This window comes from Chiloscyllium plagiosum, unplaced genomic scaffold (assembly GCF_037043375.1).
Source record: "Chiloscyllium plagiosum isolate Xiang-an unplaced genomic scaffold, Cpla_swu_hap1 HiC_scaffold_12, whole genome shotgun sequence".
Taxonomy (NCBI): domain Eukaryota; kingdom Metazoa; phylum Chordata; class Chondrichthyes; order Orectolobiformes; family Hemiscylliidae; genus Chiloscyllium; species Chiloscyllium plagiosum.
In genome coordinates, this window is record NW_028270150.1 from 85,627,478 (window position 1) to 85,645,296 (window position 17,819).

Consider the following 17,819-nt stretch of genomic DNA (forward strand, 5'->3'; position numbering starts at 1 on the left):
ATTCACTTGCATTGCACCGATCAAACCATTATATGCTTATATACTTCAATAGAAACATAATTTGATTCCTTTACAAAAGCTCAGTCACTATATATATATATATATATATATATAATATATAGCAGACATAAAGATTCACCAGTACCGTGAACAGTGTATCCCAATGCGTTTTCCAACTGCATGAAGGTGTTTCCTTTCGCTCCCAACTGTAGCAGTTCTAGTGCGATACTGACCCCTGCTGGGGATATGATGATGTTGCGGTATTCCTCGCCCTCTGTCAATTTTCGGTAAAGGTTTCGAGCAAACTCTGTGTTCAGTTGCCTGATGGAGTCCTGAAAAGGACAGGCCCTTCTCACGGTGAACAGGAAGTACAGTAACAAGTTGAGGATTGAGAGGGAACACATGATGATGCTTATCGTGAGCTTTGATTCTGCCAGGATCAAAGATGCAATATCTATCAACACAAATGGTGGGGAGGGGGGTAAGTAACATAATAAAGGGTCTTAACCACAGTAATTGCAATGAAAACAACTCTGAAGTGTTTGGTGAGGCAGCCAAAGCAATATAAATATGTTCCTAATGCACATATAGTATCATCTGAGAAAACTTGCATTTATCCAATACCTTTCACAAGCTCAGTAATCCCAAAGTGCTTTATGTAGCCAATGTAGAATTTCTTTGAGGTGTAGTCACTGTTACAATATAGGGGACAATGCTGCAGTCAATTTGTGTAGATCAAGGTCCCACAGGTATCAATAATGACAAGGTTTGAGAGCCCCAGTCAAGTTAGCTCGTACGGTTATTATGATTTGGAGATGCCAGTGTTGGACTGGGGTGGACAAAGTTAAAAATCACACCACACCAGGTTATAGTCCAACAGTTTTATTTGGAAGCACTAGCTTTCACAACCCCCTGATGACAGAGCAGTGCTCCAAAAGCTAGTGCTTCCAAATAAGCCTGTTGGACTATAACCTGGTGTTGTGTGATTTTTAACTTGTGGTTATTGATATTCACACAGAGTATTGGAAATTTAAAATGGACTTTATTGCAGTTGGATTAGAGTATGAGTTACTTAGATATTCAGGCTAGATATAACAGCGGTGGCAGGGAAGCATATGAAAATAATTATTTGAGAAGAGTTAGTTATCACGACTTAACAGGGGTAAGCAATGGGGTTCAGGCCTCTGGCACGGAGCCTGTCCCCGTTGCTCAGAAGGGAAGGGTGGAGAAGAGCAGAGCAATAGTAATTGGGGACTCGATAGTTTGGGGCACAGATAGGCGGTTTTGTGGGGGCGAGAGAGACTCACGTTTGGTATGTTGCCTCCCAGGTACAAGGGTACGTGATGTCTCTGATCGTGTTTTCCGGGTCCTTAAGGGGGAGGGGGAGCAGCCCGAAGTCGTGGTCCACATTGGCACCAATGACATAGGTAGGAGGAGGGCTGAGGATGTTAGGCAGGCTTTCAGGGAGCTAGGTTGGAAACTCAGAGTTAGAACGAACAGAGTTATTGTCTCTGGTTTGTTACCCATGCCATGTGATAGAGAGTCGAGGAATAGGGAGAGAGAACAGTTAAATGCGTGGCTACAGGGATGGTGTAGGAGGGAGGGATTCTGGTATTTGGATAACTGGGGTTCTTTCTGGGGAAGGTGGGACCTCTATAAACAGGATGGTCTACACCTGAACCTGAGGGGCACCAGTATCCTTGGGGGGAGGTTGTGGTGAAAGGGTTAAAATTATGTCCCAATACATGTGTGAATCTTATTATGAATATGTTACCGGAATGGAAGGTGTTGCTTAGTCTTGCCCTGTTGTTCGCATGAATGTTTAGATCTCGAAAGAGTATATAAGCTGGGAAAGTCCCCAGTTCGGTAGAGTCTGCTCCGGGTTACGTTTAACCGCCGAGCGTGGGTTGTTGGCAACCGCTCTACGAGAACTGACGGCTCCCAGTTCCGGTAACATGTAGAGTGAGTATAAACCAGACCCGTTGTAAGTACGAGACCTGGTTGAGGCGACACTGCGGGGAATAAAATACTTATATTCTAGCAAACTCGTCTCTCAGTTCTTTTCTCCTGGTCTGTGTCAGACTACTCTCCTGCGAACCCGATCCTTGAGAATTTATAAAACATTTTGGCGTAGTAGGCAGGATCAATCGCAATTGGGGAGAGATTTTGATACAGAACAATGTTTGGGAAAAGGACTAAGAAACCAGAAGAACAAACTGTGGAGGTCCCAACCGTCCCGGGATGGCAGGGACCGTGGCATGACGTGGCAGTTTGTTTGAGGAATGGTGGGGGGCGACCGGAAAACTGGGAAGCCGAGGGCGTAGGAACCCCAGTGTCGCTGCTGTCTACCCTTGAGAGGATCCCAGTCCTGCCGAAGAACCCCTTGCCTGGGGTACAGCGGAGGATGTGGGCAAATGGTGGGGGGCGACCGGAAAACTGGGAAGCCGAGGGCGTAGGAACCCCAGTGTCGCTGCTGTCTACCCTTGAGAGGAACCCAGTCCTGCCGAAGAACCCCTTGCCTGGGGTACAGCGGAGGATGTGGGCAAATGGTGGGGGGCGACCGGAAAACTGGGAAGCCGAGGGCGTAGGAACCCCAGTGTCGCTGCTGTCCACCCTTGAGAAGATCTCAGTCCTGCCGAAGAACCCCTTGCCTGGGGTACAGTGGAGGATGTGGGCATGTGCGGCGGCTTGTAGACAACAGTCAGACAAGCGCCAAAAAGCTGAAGCAGAATTAGCCCTCCTGAAACATGAGCAGGGACTCAGTTCGGGAGATGCCTCTATGTTGAGGCAGGAAATTATGAAGTTAAAGGCTGAATTGACAGCATTAACTGAACTAGCAGGACGAACTATTATGTATCTGTCTGCTAAGAAACGGAAAGAGAAAAGGAAGGTCCCTCGAACCCCGGACCCAGTACAAGTACGGGCGTTTGTAGCCCAGTTAAATAACGGGGATCGGTGGGATATCGATCATTGGGATGGAAACATTTGGGGAGATTCAGATGATCAGTATGAAGATGACCCACCCGTACTCCAGGCTAAACCAGTAGTTAGGAGAAAACAAGTCCAGAGACGCCTCCCGGTGCAGCGGGAAGTAATGTTAGATGGGGAAGGGAATCCCATACGGAATGAACAGGGGGAGGCAATTATGCATGAATTACCGCGGACTCAGCCTCCTGCGGAATTGGGATTTTGGTCCCGGAAATTGCCCCCGGCAGGGGAACGATACACCCCCTTTGAGAAACAATTGTTATCATGTTACTGGAGCTTGGTGGAAACTGAAGCTCTAACTATTGGACATGAAGTGATCATGAGAACAGCTATTCCTATCCTCCCGTGGGTACTCAGTGACCCCACTACCCACAGGATAGGAACTGCCCAAGAGAGCAGCATTATCAAATGGAAATGGTACGTGTCAGAAAGAGTGCGGACTGGACAAAAGGGAGTGTCAGTCCTGCATGAGCAAGTGGCGGAGGCCCCTGAGGAAGGGGAAAAGCGGTTTGAGGTGACTGAGTATAAAGAATCACCCGTCAAGATGGGCAAACGGTATGATGAACTGACCCTGGATGAACAAACCACGGCTTGGTTTGTAGATGGGTCAGCCCAATGGAAGGCAGGACAACGTAGATGGAAAGCTGCCGCTTTTAATCCGAAACAAGGTATAACCCTAGAAGAACTAGGCGAGGGGAAAAGTAGTCAGTGGGCAGAATTAAAAGCAGTACATATGGTAGTCATGCAAGCGGGGGTCATGGGAGTTTATTTGTTTTCTGACTCCTGGTCAGTGGTTAATGGCATGACCCAATGGATGCCAACTTGGCAGGCCAATCAGTGGATGATTCAGAATAGGGAGGTATGGGGTAAACAATTATGGGAAGATATATGGGAGAAGGCTCGACATCTAGATATATATATTACCCATGTAGACGCTCATACATCCCGAAATGATGTGGAAGCTTTACATAACCGATATGTAGACGGCATTGTCCGAGCCATGAGTGTACAAAGGGGCACCTCAGTGGACTTGGCTAGATGGGCACACCTTAAGGCCGGACACTGGGGAGTGCAAGGAACCTTGCAGTGGGCTCGAGATCGGGGAATAGATCTTATGGTAGATGATGTCAAGACTGCAGTAAATCAATGCGAGCAGTGTCAGCATCAACGGCAGGGAGTGCCCCAACACATGATGGGACATATACACTGAGGAGAGGGACCGGGACAGAGCTGGCAAATGGACTTTGTGGGTCCATTACCTTCCTCACAAGGATGTAACCATATATGTACAGCTGTGGACACTATGTCTGGGGTTTTGGTAGCCCATCCCTGTCGTCACAACAATCAACAGGCTACCTTACGGTGTTTAGATTTGATCGAACAATTTTATGGATTGCCCATACAGGTCCAGAGTGACAATGGCTCCCATTTCACAGGAGGGATGGTGAAGCAGTGGTGTCATGATAACCATGTGGAGTGGATTTATCACGTGCCCTACCATCCGCAAGCTGCGGGACTTATTGAACGAATGAACGGGCTTCTAAAATCCTCCCTGCGAAAGGCAGGAGGATGTAATAATTTAACAGGTTGGAAGAAACAATTGATTCGGGTAGTAAAGCAAATTAATAACCGCCCATTGGGAAACGGGGTGACGCCCTTGAATCGGATGATACGGGTGTGTGATACCCCAAAGGCACAGCCTATTAAAATGTGGAAATTTGCTAAGGAAGCTAATATTCCCGTAAGGGCCACACCGGCTTCGGCTGGACTGGACTTACGAGCGTTAACTACACAGACTTTGGTCCAACAAAAACCTACGGTGATTAAGACCGGATTAGGATTGATTTGTCCCCCTGGGACCTATGGGCATATCCTCCCGCGATCGGGATTGTCACTAAAGGGGATTGATGTAATGGCAGGAGTAATTGACGCGGACTACCAAGGAGAATTGAGAGTAGTCCTGGTCAACATCACATCTGAACCTTATGTGATACAGAAGGGAGACAGAATAGCACAATTAGTTATTAAACCATGTAACCTTACAACGGTGGAAGAGACGGGAGCTCCCGTTAAGGTTACTGAGCGTGGGACAGGGGGATTTGGGTCTACTGACACTAAGGGTGCCAAGGTATGGGTACGCCAGACAACTGGTCCCCCCAAACCGGCAGAGATCATAGCCCAAGGAAAAGACAGTCTGGTCACCATTATGTATCCTGGGGAATCAGTCTGGAGGAGTGTGCCAGCTCAGTCGTTGGTATCCTTATCGAAACAAAATGTAGGTTGGAAAATTAGTAGTGAGGAACGACAGCAAGATGATTTTAAGTGCGCGGCAAATCAATGGTGTACAATTTTAGATCTCACGAGTGATTGTCAAATGTATACTTGTGTACGATGTTATAAGGGGAGAAATGTAACTTTGATAACCCCTAACTGTACATTGATGTTGAATGCAACGGTGAATATGTGTCATTGGAATATAACCGCTCGTGAATGTGAAAGCTCAAACGGGACACGATGGAACATCACGACTGGAGATGAGGACATCTGGATCAGCAATGGAACAGTTATTCAAAACCGGACTCGAATGTTATGGCTGATCTTGGTGCGCCCTAACGTCTCTGACGCGCACCGCACACAGTTGGCTCCCATTATGTCAACTTGTCAGCAGATGGCCCAGGCAGTACTGCACACTGATGTTCACTGGCAGGTGCGGCTGCCGGCTATCCCAGAATGCCAACATAAGAGGAGGCGACGAGCGTGGTACAACACCCTGCTGGGAGGTGCAGGAACTGTTATGGGTATCTCGAATGCTATTGACTCTGAGGTAACCCGTACTAAATTATCTAACATGGGACAAGCCACCTCACAAGGACTACACACTATTGGAAGATGGATGCCATCCGTAATGATGACTCAAGGAGAAACAGCTAAAATATTGATACAATCCCTGCAATGGGAACTAGATGTCTGGGGTGCCACCCAGGAACTGTTTGAGAACATTACAGCTCAGTTAAATTGGACTGCCTGTCATATTCAAATGTTGCATGCACAAATACAGAAAGAACGATTTTTGCGTGTGGTAACATCCCCCAATGTACAAGCGTGGAGGGGTATATGGAATGTATCTGAGAAATTGTGGATGATAACCCATCCAGAAAGAACATGGTGTAACGCAACTATGTGTAGAGGATACTTTGTTACCATGAATGTAACCCACACTGTTACGGTCTGTCGATATTATGTATTACCAGTGATTACATCTTCTGGATATTATTTTCTGAAGACAAGGGGGCAGTGGTTTAGCCCAGATACCAATATTACCTATGATCTGTCCGCTTGTGAACAGACTGATCAGGGAAAAACTTGCCTACTGATGGACAGATATCGGGACCCTTGCTTGACTAAGGGAACGGCCCTGTGCGAATGGACTGTTGAAACTCCAAGGGACATGATGTGGCAGATTGGGCCACACACGCTCTGTGTGGCTACCAATAACCCACATCCTACGCTTCCCACAGTACCGTTCTCGGGATGCCTCTCAAATGTCTATCAGTAGCAATGGCAGAATCAGACCTATCTGTTAACCAATTATAGCAGTGCTCACCACTTTACCAAGGTGCAGTGGAAAGTGCTGATGAATCCTTGGAACATTTCCCTGGATCGGTTTAAGCAAGCATTGGACCGATCCGAGGAGCTTAAGCAGATATTACGAAAGCATCAAACCAATGTCACCAAGGTTACAGTGTCTACCTTTATACATGGACAGGAGGTAGTACACGCTGCCCATGTAGTGGAAGTAGAGTCAGCTCATCATTGGTGGGATATGTTGAGTGGTATGTCCTCCACTGCGGGGAAGTTCCTATTCCCACCCTTATCGATCCTGGTAGGAGTCCTGGTGATCTTAACATGCTGTAATATCCTGACTTGCTTGTATATTTGGCGTGTACGTAGACGCTTGTTGGAAAAAATATATATGGGCATGATGTAACACATGTATTGGGCCAATCAGTGGAATGTGGTGAAAGGGTTAAAATTATGTCCCAATACATGTGTGAATCTTATTATGAATATGTTACCGGAATGGAAGGTGTTGCTTAGTCTTGCCCTGTTGTTCGCATGAATGTTTAGATCTCGAAAGAGTATATAAGCTGGGAAAGTCCCCAGTTCGGTAGAGTCTGCTCCGGGTTACGTTTAACCACCGAGCGTGGGTTGTTGGCAACCGCTCTACGAGAACTGATGGCTCCCAGTTCCGGTAACATGTAGAGTGAGTATAAACCAGACCCGTTGTAAGTACGAGACCTGGTTGAGGCGACACTGCGGGGAATAAAATACTTATATTCTAGCAAACTCGTCTCTCAGTTCTTTTCTCCTGGTCTGTGTCAGACTACTCTCCTGCGAACCCGATCCTTGAGAATTTATAAAACAGAGGTTTGCTAGTGCTCTTGGGGGGGTTTAAACTAACTCTGCAGTGGCATGGGAACCTAGACTGTAGCTTTAGGGTGCAGGACCTGGAGTGTAGGGAGGTTAGGAACATGGCATCAATCTCAAAGGAGGGTGCCTGTAAACAGGAAAGTGGCTTGAAGTGTGTATACTTCAATCCAAGAAGTATACGAAATAAGGTAGGTGAACCTGCAGCGTGGGTTGGTACCTGGGACTTTGATGTTGTGGCTATTATGGAGACATGGGTAGAACAGGGACAGGATTGGCTGTTGCAGGTTCCAGGGTTTAAATGTTTTAGTAGGGGCAGAGGTGGGGGTAAAAGAGGGGGAGGTGTGGCATTGCTTGTCAAAGATAGTATTACAGCGGTGGAAAGGACGATGGATGAAGACTCGCCATCTGAGGTAGTTTGGACTGAGGTTAGGAATAGGAAAGGTGAGGTCACCCTGTTAGGAGTTTTTTACAGGCCTCCTAATAGTCCTAGAAACGTAGAAGAAAGGATTGCGAGGATGATTCAGGAGAAGAGTGAAAGTAATAGGGTGGTTGTTATGGGGGCTTTAACTTTCCAGATATTGACTGGGAAAGCTATAGCTCAAGTTTGTTAGATAGGTCGGTGTTTGTCCAATGTGTGCAAGAGGGTTTCCTGACACAATATGTTGATAGGCCAAAAAGAGGTGAGGCCATACTGGATTTGGTTCTAGGTAACGAACCAGGACAGGTGTTAGAATTAGAGGTAGGTGAGCACTTTGGGGACAGTGACCACAATTCGGTGACTTTTACTCTAGTGATGGAGAGGGATAAGTGTGCACTGCAGGGCAAGAGTTATAGCTGGGGGCAGGGAAATTATGATGCGGTGAGGCATGACTTAGGATGCGTGGCTTGGGAAAGTAGGCTTCAAGGCAAGGGCGTAATTGATATGTGGAGCTTGTTCAAGGAGCAACTATTGAGTGTCCTTGATAAGTATGTACCCGTCAGGCAGGAGGAAAGGGTCGTGTGAGGGAGTCGTGGTTTAATAAGGAATTGGAATCCCTTGTTAAATGGAAGAGGGCGGCCTATGTAAAGATAAGGCGTGAAGGTTCAATTGGGGCGATTGAGAGTTATAAGGTAGCCAGGAAGGATCTGATTGAGAGTTATAAGGTAGACAGGAAGAGAGAGCTAAGAGCAGCAAGGAGGGGACATGAAAGGTCCTTAGTTGGTAGGATTAGGGAAAACCCTAAGGCTTTCTATAGGTATGTCAGGAATAAAAGAATGACTAGGGTAGGAATAGGTCCAGTCAAGGATAGTAGTGGGAAGTTGCGTGTAGAGGCTGAAGAGATTGGGGAGACACTGAATGAATACTTTTCGTCAGTATTCACTCAGGAACAGGACATTGTTGCCGATGTGAATACTGAGTCAAATTAAGTAGAATGAATGGCTTTGAGGTATGTAGGGAAGAGGTGTTGGAAATTCTGGAAAGGGTGAAAATAGATAAGTCCCCTGGGCCTGATGGCATTTATCCTAGGATTCTCTGGGAAGCAAGGGAGGAGATTGCAGAGCCATTGGCCTTGATTTTTATGTCCTCATTGTCTACAGGAGTAGTGCCAGAAGACTGGAGGATAGCAAATGTGGTTCCCTTGTTCAAGAAGGGGAGTAGGGATAACCCTAGTAACTATAGGCCGGTGAGTCGCACTTCTGTTGTGGGCAAAGTCTTAGAGAGAATTGTAAGGGATAGGATTTATGAACATCTGGATAGGAATAATGTGATCAAGGATAGTCAGCATGGTTTTGTGAAGGGCAGGTCGTGCCTCACAAACCTTATTGAATTCTTTGAGAAGGTGACTAAGGAGGTGGACGAGGGGAAAGCGGTAGATGTGGTGTATATGGATTTTAGTAAGGCGTTTGATAAGGTTCCCCATGGTAGGCTACTTCAAAAAATACGGAGGTATGGCATTGAGGGTGAGTTGGAGGTTTAGATTAGGAATTGGCTGGCTGGAAGAAGACAGAGGGTAGTAGTTTATGGTAAAGGTTCATCTTGGAGTGCCGTTACTAGCGGTGTTCCGCAAGGATCTGTTTTGGGACCATTGCTGTTTGTCATTTTTATAAATGACCTGGAGGAGGGGCTAGAAGGTTGGGTGAGCAAGTTTGCAGATGATACGAAAGTCGGAGGAGTTGTTGACAGTGAGGAAGGGTGTGGCAGGTTACAGCGGGATATAGATATGCTGCAGAACTGGGCAGAAAGGTGGCAAATGGAGTTCAATGTAGCTAAGTGTGAGGTGATTCACTTTGGTAAGAGTAACAAAAAGATGGGGTACTGGGCTAATGGTCGGATACTTGGTAGTGTGGATGAGCAGAGGGATCTTGGTGTCCATGTACACAGATCTTTGAAAGTTGCCAACCAGGTAAATAGTGCGGTGAAGAAGGCATATGGCGTACTGGCTTTTATCGGTAGAGGAATTGAGTTCCGGAGTCCTGAGATCATGTTGCAGTTGTATAAGACTCTGGTGCGGCCGCATTGGGAGTATTGAGTGCAGTTTTGGGCGCCATACTATAAGAAGGATGTGGAGTCACTGGAACGGGTGCAGCGGAGGTTTACCAGGATGTTGCCTGGTATGGTAGGAAGATCGTATGAGGAAAGGCTGAGGCACTTGGGGTTGTTTTCATTGGAGAAAAGAAGGTTTAGGGGTGACTTGACAGAGGTGTACAAGGTGATTAGGGGTTTAGATAGGGTTGACCGTGAGAACCTTTTTCCACGTATGGAGTCAGCTATTATGAGGGGGCATAGCTTTAAATTAAGGGGTGGTAGGTATAGGACAGATGTTAGGGGTAGGTTCTTTACTCAGCGAGTCGTGAGTTCATGGAATGCCCTGCCGGTAGTGGTGGACTCTCCCTCTTTATGGGCATTTAAGCGGGCATTGGATAGGCATATGGAGGATAGTGGGCTAGTGTAGGTTAGGTGGGCTTGGATTGGCGCAACATCGAGGGCCAAAGGGCCTGTACTGCGCTGTATTCTTCTATGTTCTATGTTCTATGTTCTATGTTCTATCACGTGAAAAATGGTGGGTCAATTAGGAAGAGACACTCATTAGACATAGAAAAGCGAGGCAGAATCATGGGTCTGTTTCTGTTCCTAAAACCATATCTCAGCCAGTAGCTGACTGCCTGTTTTTATGGGTGATACTGAGGACTGCAGATGCTGGAGATTAGAGTCAAGAAAATGGTGCTGGAAAAGCACAGCAGGTCAGGCAGCATCTGAGGAGCAGGAAAATTAACGTTCCAGGCAAAAGCCCTTCATCAGGAATGAGGGCTGATGAAGGACTTTTGCCTGAAACATCGATTTTCTTGTTCCTCTGACGCTGCTTGACCTGCTGCGCTTTTCCAGCACCACACTCTTGCGTGTTCTTATGCTTTACATCAGCACAAAGGTTAAGAAGAGTCCTGATGGAGGTCTTTAAGATAATGACAAGGTTGAGAACAGTCAATATTTTTTATTTACAGGAAATTCAAAACTAATAGCCATGGGTTTAATATATTCACTAGATAATTAGTACTCAAATTAGCAGGGTCACCATCATAGAATCCCTATGGTGTGAAAACAGGCTATTCGGCTAAACAAGTCCGAAGCCCACACCAAGCCTCCAAAGAGCATCCCACCAGACCCATCTCCCTAACGTTGCCCTTGTATGGCTGAACATTACACATCTCTGAACATTGTAGGCAATTTAGTGTGGCCAATCCACCTAAGTTGCACATTTTTGGACAATGGGAGGAAACTGGAGCACCTGGAGGAAACCCACAGACACAGGGAGAATGTGCAAAGTCCACACAGGCAGTCAGCTAAGGTTAGAATTGCACTCAGGTCCCCAGTTCTGTGAGGCAGCAGTGCTAATCACTGAGCCACTGTGCACCCTTTCCAATTTAATAACATCCTTCCTATAACAGGATGACCAGAATTATATGCAGTACTCCAATGATGTGACACTGGGATCCGTGTTAGGGCCTCAATTATTCACAGTTACAACTTGGATAATGGCACAGCAAGTCATGTATCTAAATTTGCTAATGACTTAGTTTGGTGGCATAGATAGTTTAGATGATAGCATAAAATTACAACAGGGTATTGGTAAACTAAGTAAATGGGCAAAACTGTGGCAGATAGAGTTCATTGTAAGCAAGTGTGAGATTCTCCATTGGCTTGATGGTAGGGGACAGTTGTTTTCCGAACTGGAGACCTGTGACTAGTAGTGTTCTGCAAGATTTGATGCTGGGTCCACTGTTCTCACTTATATAAATTTGGATTAGAATATGGGAAACATGGTTAGTAAGTTTGCAGATGATGCTGGAATTGTTGGTATAATGGACAGTGAAGAAGGTTATCTCAGAGTAGATCTTGATCAGATGGGCCTATGGACCAAGGAGTGGCAGGTGGAGTTTAGTTTAAATAATTGCGAGGTGTTGTGTTTTGGTTATACAAACCAGGACAGGACTTACACAGTTAATGGAGGGCCATGGGGAGTGTTGTTGAACTGAAGGACCTAGGGGTTCAGGTGTATAGCTACTTGAAAGTGGCATCGTGGGTAGACGGGAGTAAAGGAGGTGTTGGGCATGCTTGCCTTCATTGGTCAGAGCATTGAGGAGCATGTTACAGCTTTACAGGACATTGGTGAGGTCACTTTTGGAGCACTGCATACGATTCTGGACATCCTGTCATAAGAAGGATGCTATTAATTTGGAAAGGGTGCAGAAAAGGTTTACAAGAATGTTATGGGACTTCAGGGTTTGAATTATAAGGAGAGGCTGGATAGGCTGAGACATTTTCCCTGGAATGTAGGAAGATGAGAGGTGATCTTATAGAGGTGTCTAAAATCATGAGAGGCATGGATAAGGTGAATAACAAAGATCTTTTCCCGAGGGTTGGGGAGTTCAAAACTAGAGGGCGTAGGTTTACGACACATGGGAAAAGATGTAAGAGATTTGAGGGGCAACGTTTTCACACAGAGGGTAGTGCGTGTATGAAATGAGCTGCCAGAAGAGGTGGTTGAGGCTGGTACAATTATGGGCATTTAAAAGATATTTGGACTGGTACATGAACAGGAAAAGTTTAGAGGGATATGTGCCAAATGCAGGCATAAGGGACTAGATTACTTTGGGAAACCTGGTCGGCATAACTCAGTTGGACTGAAGTGTCTGTTTCCGCTATCACCAAAAAAAGGATCGATCAGGGTACGTTCTAGATGGTATGAAGTTAAATATAGTAGAGATCCAAAGAGACTTGGGGGTTCAGGTGTGTAGGTCTATGTCACAAACATGTGCCAAAAATAATCAAGAAAGCCAATGGAAAGCTGGCTTTTATTTCTAGAAGATTGGAGTACAAGGATGCAGAAGCTATGCTGCAGATATATAAACCCTGGTTACAGCCCACTTGGAGTACTGGGAGCGGATCTGGACACCACACCTTAAGAAGGGTGTATTGGCCTTAGAGGGGCCACAGCATAGGTTTACAACAAGACCTGGACTTCAGGGGTTATGTTCTGAGGCGAGATTATACAAATTAGGCCTGTTTTCTCTAGCATTTAGAAGGTTCAGGGGTGATCTGATCAAAGTCTTCAAGATGTTAAAAGGAAAAGACCGAGTAGATGATAAACTATTTTCACTGACTGGAGTTTCTAATTCGAGGGGCATGCTCTGAGAATTAAGGCTAGACCATTCAGAAGAGATGTTAGGAAGCACTTCTGCACACAAAGGGTTGTAGATGTTTAGAACTCTCTTCCACAAATGGCAGTGGATGCTGGATCAGTTGTTAATTTAAATCTGCGATGGATAAAGTTTTGTTAAGCAAAGATATTAAGGGATATGGGCTAAAAGAAGGTATATGGAGTTAGATCACAGATGAGCCATGATCTTATTGAATTGTGGATCAGGCTCGAGGGGCTGAATGGCCGACTCCTATTCTGAGGTTCTTAAATAAGTCCAATAAGGAGTTTTGTAAAAACTACTTCTGAGAGTGTGGGGAAGGATGTAGGTTGGGGGTGGGGGAGGTGGGGAGGTGGTGGGGGGCATATAGCAAAGATTCATTCATCAGAAGTTAAACAAGGGTGCAAAGTTGATCTGACCAATCATTTTAACCACCAGTAGTAAGCCTGAGTAACTGGCCAACATCCCTTTGATGTAACTTGAAGCCCGAGATGAACATACTGATTCAGAGCAAGAGTAGGCCTTTGGGCCCTACTTGAACATGCTACTCAGTTCAATAAGGTCATGACTAAGCTGATTACTTAACATTCCTGCTTAATCCCAATAACCTTTCACCCCTTTGCCTATCAAGGACCATGTATCTCTGTCCTGACCCTTCTTCCACCAGCTTTGAGGAAGTGTGTTATAAAGATACATGACCTCTGACAGAACACCATCCTGTTATCTGTCTTTTATCTCTGATCATTAAACAGTGACCCCAGTTCCAGATTCGCCCACAAGAAGAAATATCCTTTCCACATCCATTCTTGTCTTATTGATGTTAATAAAATAAATGCTCAAAGTAATCAAACACTCCTTTATGTACGTTAAGTACAGCACGATTTAGAATGTGCTTCTGCAATCTCTTTTTAACACGATTCTGATATTAAAACATGTATTTAAAGGTACAGAAATATATTGCAGCTCTAAGTAGTATTAAAAGTTTGAAAAAAAAACTGTTATAAAACATTAGAAACACTGACTTTGATTTTGAAGTCAGGTAAATTTATACCTGTTCAAGAAACTTGCATTTTGTGCTATTTTGCGTGGGGATCAGTCAATGGGGATCATGTCCAATAGGGTCTGAGTAGAAGCCAATTGAATAAGGGGCATAAGGTTGTAGAAAAATTCACCCACAGTGAGCTTTCGGTGTAAGGTCCAAAATTTCTTTGATCAAAAATTAAGCAAATCTGACCTGAGATCACAGTGGTTGGGTAGCTTTCCAGGGGAATAGAAATGTGAAGTGCTCACGAAAGAACATTTGGATTATGACTGTAAATAAGAAAGAGATCAGTGAGGGTGGAGGACTGAATTTGTCAGCGATTTATTAAGTAATTGGATCTTTGCTTCAAAGTGCTCAAAATCCTTTTGGGATAGAAACAGACACACAACAGTGGGTTGATCTAACTGTTCCCCTCTCTTTACAAAACCAACCAGCTCTCATCTCCTGTATATTTGCAGCTAACATTAAATGTTGGCCTCACATTTCTCGTTTGCCCCCCTCCACTGACTTCAATCTAATTCTTTAAGCAATAAAATAGTCCACAACTTTGGTTAACACGATACCTCGCCTTTGCCAGGAGAGGTGAACAGTAAATTTAGAGTGAGGTTTCAACAGTCTTAAATGTTACTTCATTCCTCTGTCAAATTGATATTTGCAGCAAGTGATAATCGCCAAGGGTGATTTGAATTACTTACCCCACTGGCTCACTTTTCCCCCTGTCTCCCGTTCTTTCTCATGCCCGGCTGAACAAAGTCATAAGACTGTGTCTGCAAGCCTCACTCTCTCGGCGATATCTGTACCACTCGTGCTGGATTCCTGTAAGCGACACTTACTCCAGTGGGCACTCAGCACGTCATAGCCACAACCGAACTGCACACACTACCGTCCACTCAAACAGCCCACTCTCCACCTTGGCTTGGGGGCTTCTTGCACGCTGCTAAAGTTCTCTTCACCCACCCACCCCCCACCTCTTTTTCATTTTCTGCTCACTAACCGCCTCGGAAGTATTGCAAAGCAGATGTATTTGAGGTCAAAGACCCGTTCGAAGTGCAGCGCACCCCAGGTGACCTTTCAGAGTATTAACTGAGAGAGTGTTGCTGGAAAAGCACAGCAGGTCCGGCAGCATCCCAGGAGCAGGAGAATCGACGCTTCGGGCCGGAGCCCTTCATTTCCTGACCTGCTGTGCTTTTCCAGCACCACACACCCTCAACTCTAATCTCCAGCATCTGCAGAGCTCAGTGTCTCCCAGCCACAGTATTAGCTGCACCGTTCTGTTCTGAATCTGAGACGTGGCGAAGGTGTCAGCAATGTTAACTTCTCAGAGCTGTGTGCATTGGGCGTTTCAGGACTAAGACACTTTCTTTAAAAATAAAGGAATTGATTTGCAACCCGGGAATGTTGTATTTCTGTTGCATTTTGACATTTCACCGTGTAACAGTGCTGCCAAGGTATCTGCTATAGAAGGGTGCTCCATTTATCTGGTCCCATCCTCTGTAGGTTACTGCATTTCAAGTGCGCACACTTTCTGTACTGCAATTACGTGGCCCTTTCGTTTAGGAGTAATTATTCATTTATTAGTACTACATTTAAATAGCACGTTCCATACTCCCATTATATCTGTTGAAGTTCACATTGTCCCCATCTACCGTAATGACTTAATCTCTCAACCATCTCGGTATCCTCTGCAAATTTAGCTCCCACAATGGATTGGAAATAGGTGGGCTCTCTGGAGTTTAGGATGAGTTAGAGGCTGTAGTGGTGTTGGGGTAGTACCCCTCCCTTTGAGTCAAAAGGCCCAGAATCATGTCCCACCAGCTCCAGAGATGTGTAATAACAGTTCTGAACCGGTTGATTATAAAGTATGAAGATTAGGGTGACCTTGTTGAAACACAGAAAACTCTGAGGGGCTACCCACTAAGAGGTTGTCTCTCCCATGGCTGGAATAGTCTGGATGATGGGATATAGTCTCCAGATAGGGCTATGACAATTTAACATAAGGTTGAAGAGCAATTTCTTCACTAAATTATGAAGCTTTGAAGTTCTCCAAATCCATAGGATTGTGGATTATTGAAAGTTGACACGGATAGCTCTTTGCAGTCTCGTGAAATCAAGGGAGAAAGGGCTAAAGGGCCATGCTGTCGGTAAATGGTTTGAAGGAATTCCTGCTCCTTATATTGAGATATTTTCTAATCAACCTATCCTGAGATGTTATTCCGTATCTCTGACGCTACCTCCTGGCTCAGAGGCAGGGGTACCCTTTTTTTTAGCTAGTTGAGAAATCTTTCGTGTTTGTGTTTGGCTGCACTTCAGCCCCGCCCTCCTGATCTTTGGACATCCGGTGTGGAAACGCTGGTTTCTGGGCCTGGTCAAGCTGGCAATAAACAGATCCAGGCAGGGGAGGGGTTTATCTCTGCTGACTGCCTGCCTCTTTTCCGTGGTTACATTCAAACCTAGGGGTCATTGGAGAGGGAGCGGATAGTGTCCATCAATGCTCTTGATGCCTTTAGAGCGAGATAGGTGCTTTATTTATCCCTTCAGCTCCATCTTGATTTAGCCCCTTCCCACTCTCCCTACTCCTCCCTCATTTCCATAGACTCCCTGCAGTGAGGAACCAGGGAATTCAGACCATTGAGTCCACACTGGCTCTCCGAAGAGCATCTCACCCAGACCCACTCCCCTACCCTGTAACCCTGCATTTACCATGGCTAACGCCCCTGACCATCCCTGGATACTACAGGCAATTTAGCATGGCCACTCCATTTAACCTGCACATCTTTGGACTGTGGGAGGAAACTGTAGCACCCAGAGGAAACCCACGCAGACACGGGGAGAATGTGCAAACTCCACACAGACAGTCGCCTGAGGCTGGAATCGAACCTGGGTCCTGGCACTATGAGGCAGCAGTGCTAACCACTGAGCCACCGTGCCACCATCCTGATGGTTTTAGTTTCCCATAATGGCCTTTGCATGTAAGTGTCCAATTAACAGCATGCGTCATAGAGTCATAGAGATGTACAGCACGGAAACAGACCCTTCAGTCCAACTTGTCCATGCCGACCAGATATCCCAACCCAATCTAGTCCCACCTGCCAGTGCCCAGCTCATATCCCTCCAAACCCTTCCTATTCATATACCCATCCAAATGCCTTTTAAATGTTGCAATTGTACCAGCCTCCACCACTTCCTCTGGCAGCCCATTCCATGCACACACCACCCTCTGCGTGAAAAAGTTGCCCCTTAGGTCCTTTTTATATCTTTCCCCTCTCATCCGAAACTTATGCCCACTAGTTCTGGACTCCCCCACCTCAGGGAAAAGTCCTTGTCTATTTATCCTACCCATGCCCCTCACGATTTTATAAAACTCTATAAGGTCACCTCTCAGCCTCCGATGCACCAAGGAAAACAGCCCCAGCCTGTTCAGCCTCTCCCTATAGCTCAAATCCTCCAACCCTGGCAACATCCTTGTAAATCTTTTCTGAACTCTTTCAAGTTTCGCAACATCTTTCCGATAGGAAGGAGACCAGAATTGCATGCAATATTCCAACAGAGGCCTAACCAATGTCCTGTACAGCCGCAACATGACCTCCCAACTGCTGTACTCAATACTCTGACCAATAAAGGAAAGCATACCAAACGCTTTTTTCACTGTCCTATCTACCTGCGACTCCAATTTCAAGGAGCT

At 45.8% G+C, this 17,819-nt stretch overlaps 2 protein-coding genes across 4 annotated transcripts in view; one reads left to right on the forward strand and one right to left on the reverse strand.

Moving 5' to 3' along the window:
* serpine3 (serpin peptidase inhibitor, clade E (nexin, plasminogen activator inhibitor type 1), member 3) overlaps positions 1–14,994 on the reverse strand; it is a 35,204-nt gene extending 20,210 nt beyond the window's left edge. Inside the window, exons 1-2 of one of the 3 annotated variants that reach the window (XM_087993005.1) lie at positions 14,833–14,994; positions 146–454 (exon numbers count right to left, since the gene is read on the reverse strand). In XM_087993005.1, the coding sequence (XP_087849131.1) occupies positions 146–404 (259 nt within the window). In that variant the 5' untranslated portion in view covers positions 405–454; positions 14,833–14,994. The remainder of the gene's footprint in view (positions 1–145; positions 455–14,832) is intronic. The other 2 variants (XM_043700438.2, XM_043700439.2) reach the window with 2 other exon arrangements.
* On the forward strand, positions 5,450–7,175 carry LOC148148559 (uncharacterized). Its single transcript, XM_087992312.1, has one exon. It carries the CDS (start codon positions 5,450–5,452, stop codon positions 6,542–6,544), a length of 1,095 nt encoding a protein of 364 aa, XP_087848438.1. The 3' UTR covers positions 6,545–7,175.
* Positions 14,995–17,819: the final 2,825 nt, after the last annotated feature.

Bases quoted from the DNA above. Each gene is read 5' to 3' on its own strand.
- LOC148148559 (XM_087992312.1), top strand. From the start codon at position 5,450: ATGTGTCATTGGAATATAACCGCTCGTGAATGTGAAAGCTCAAACGGG.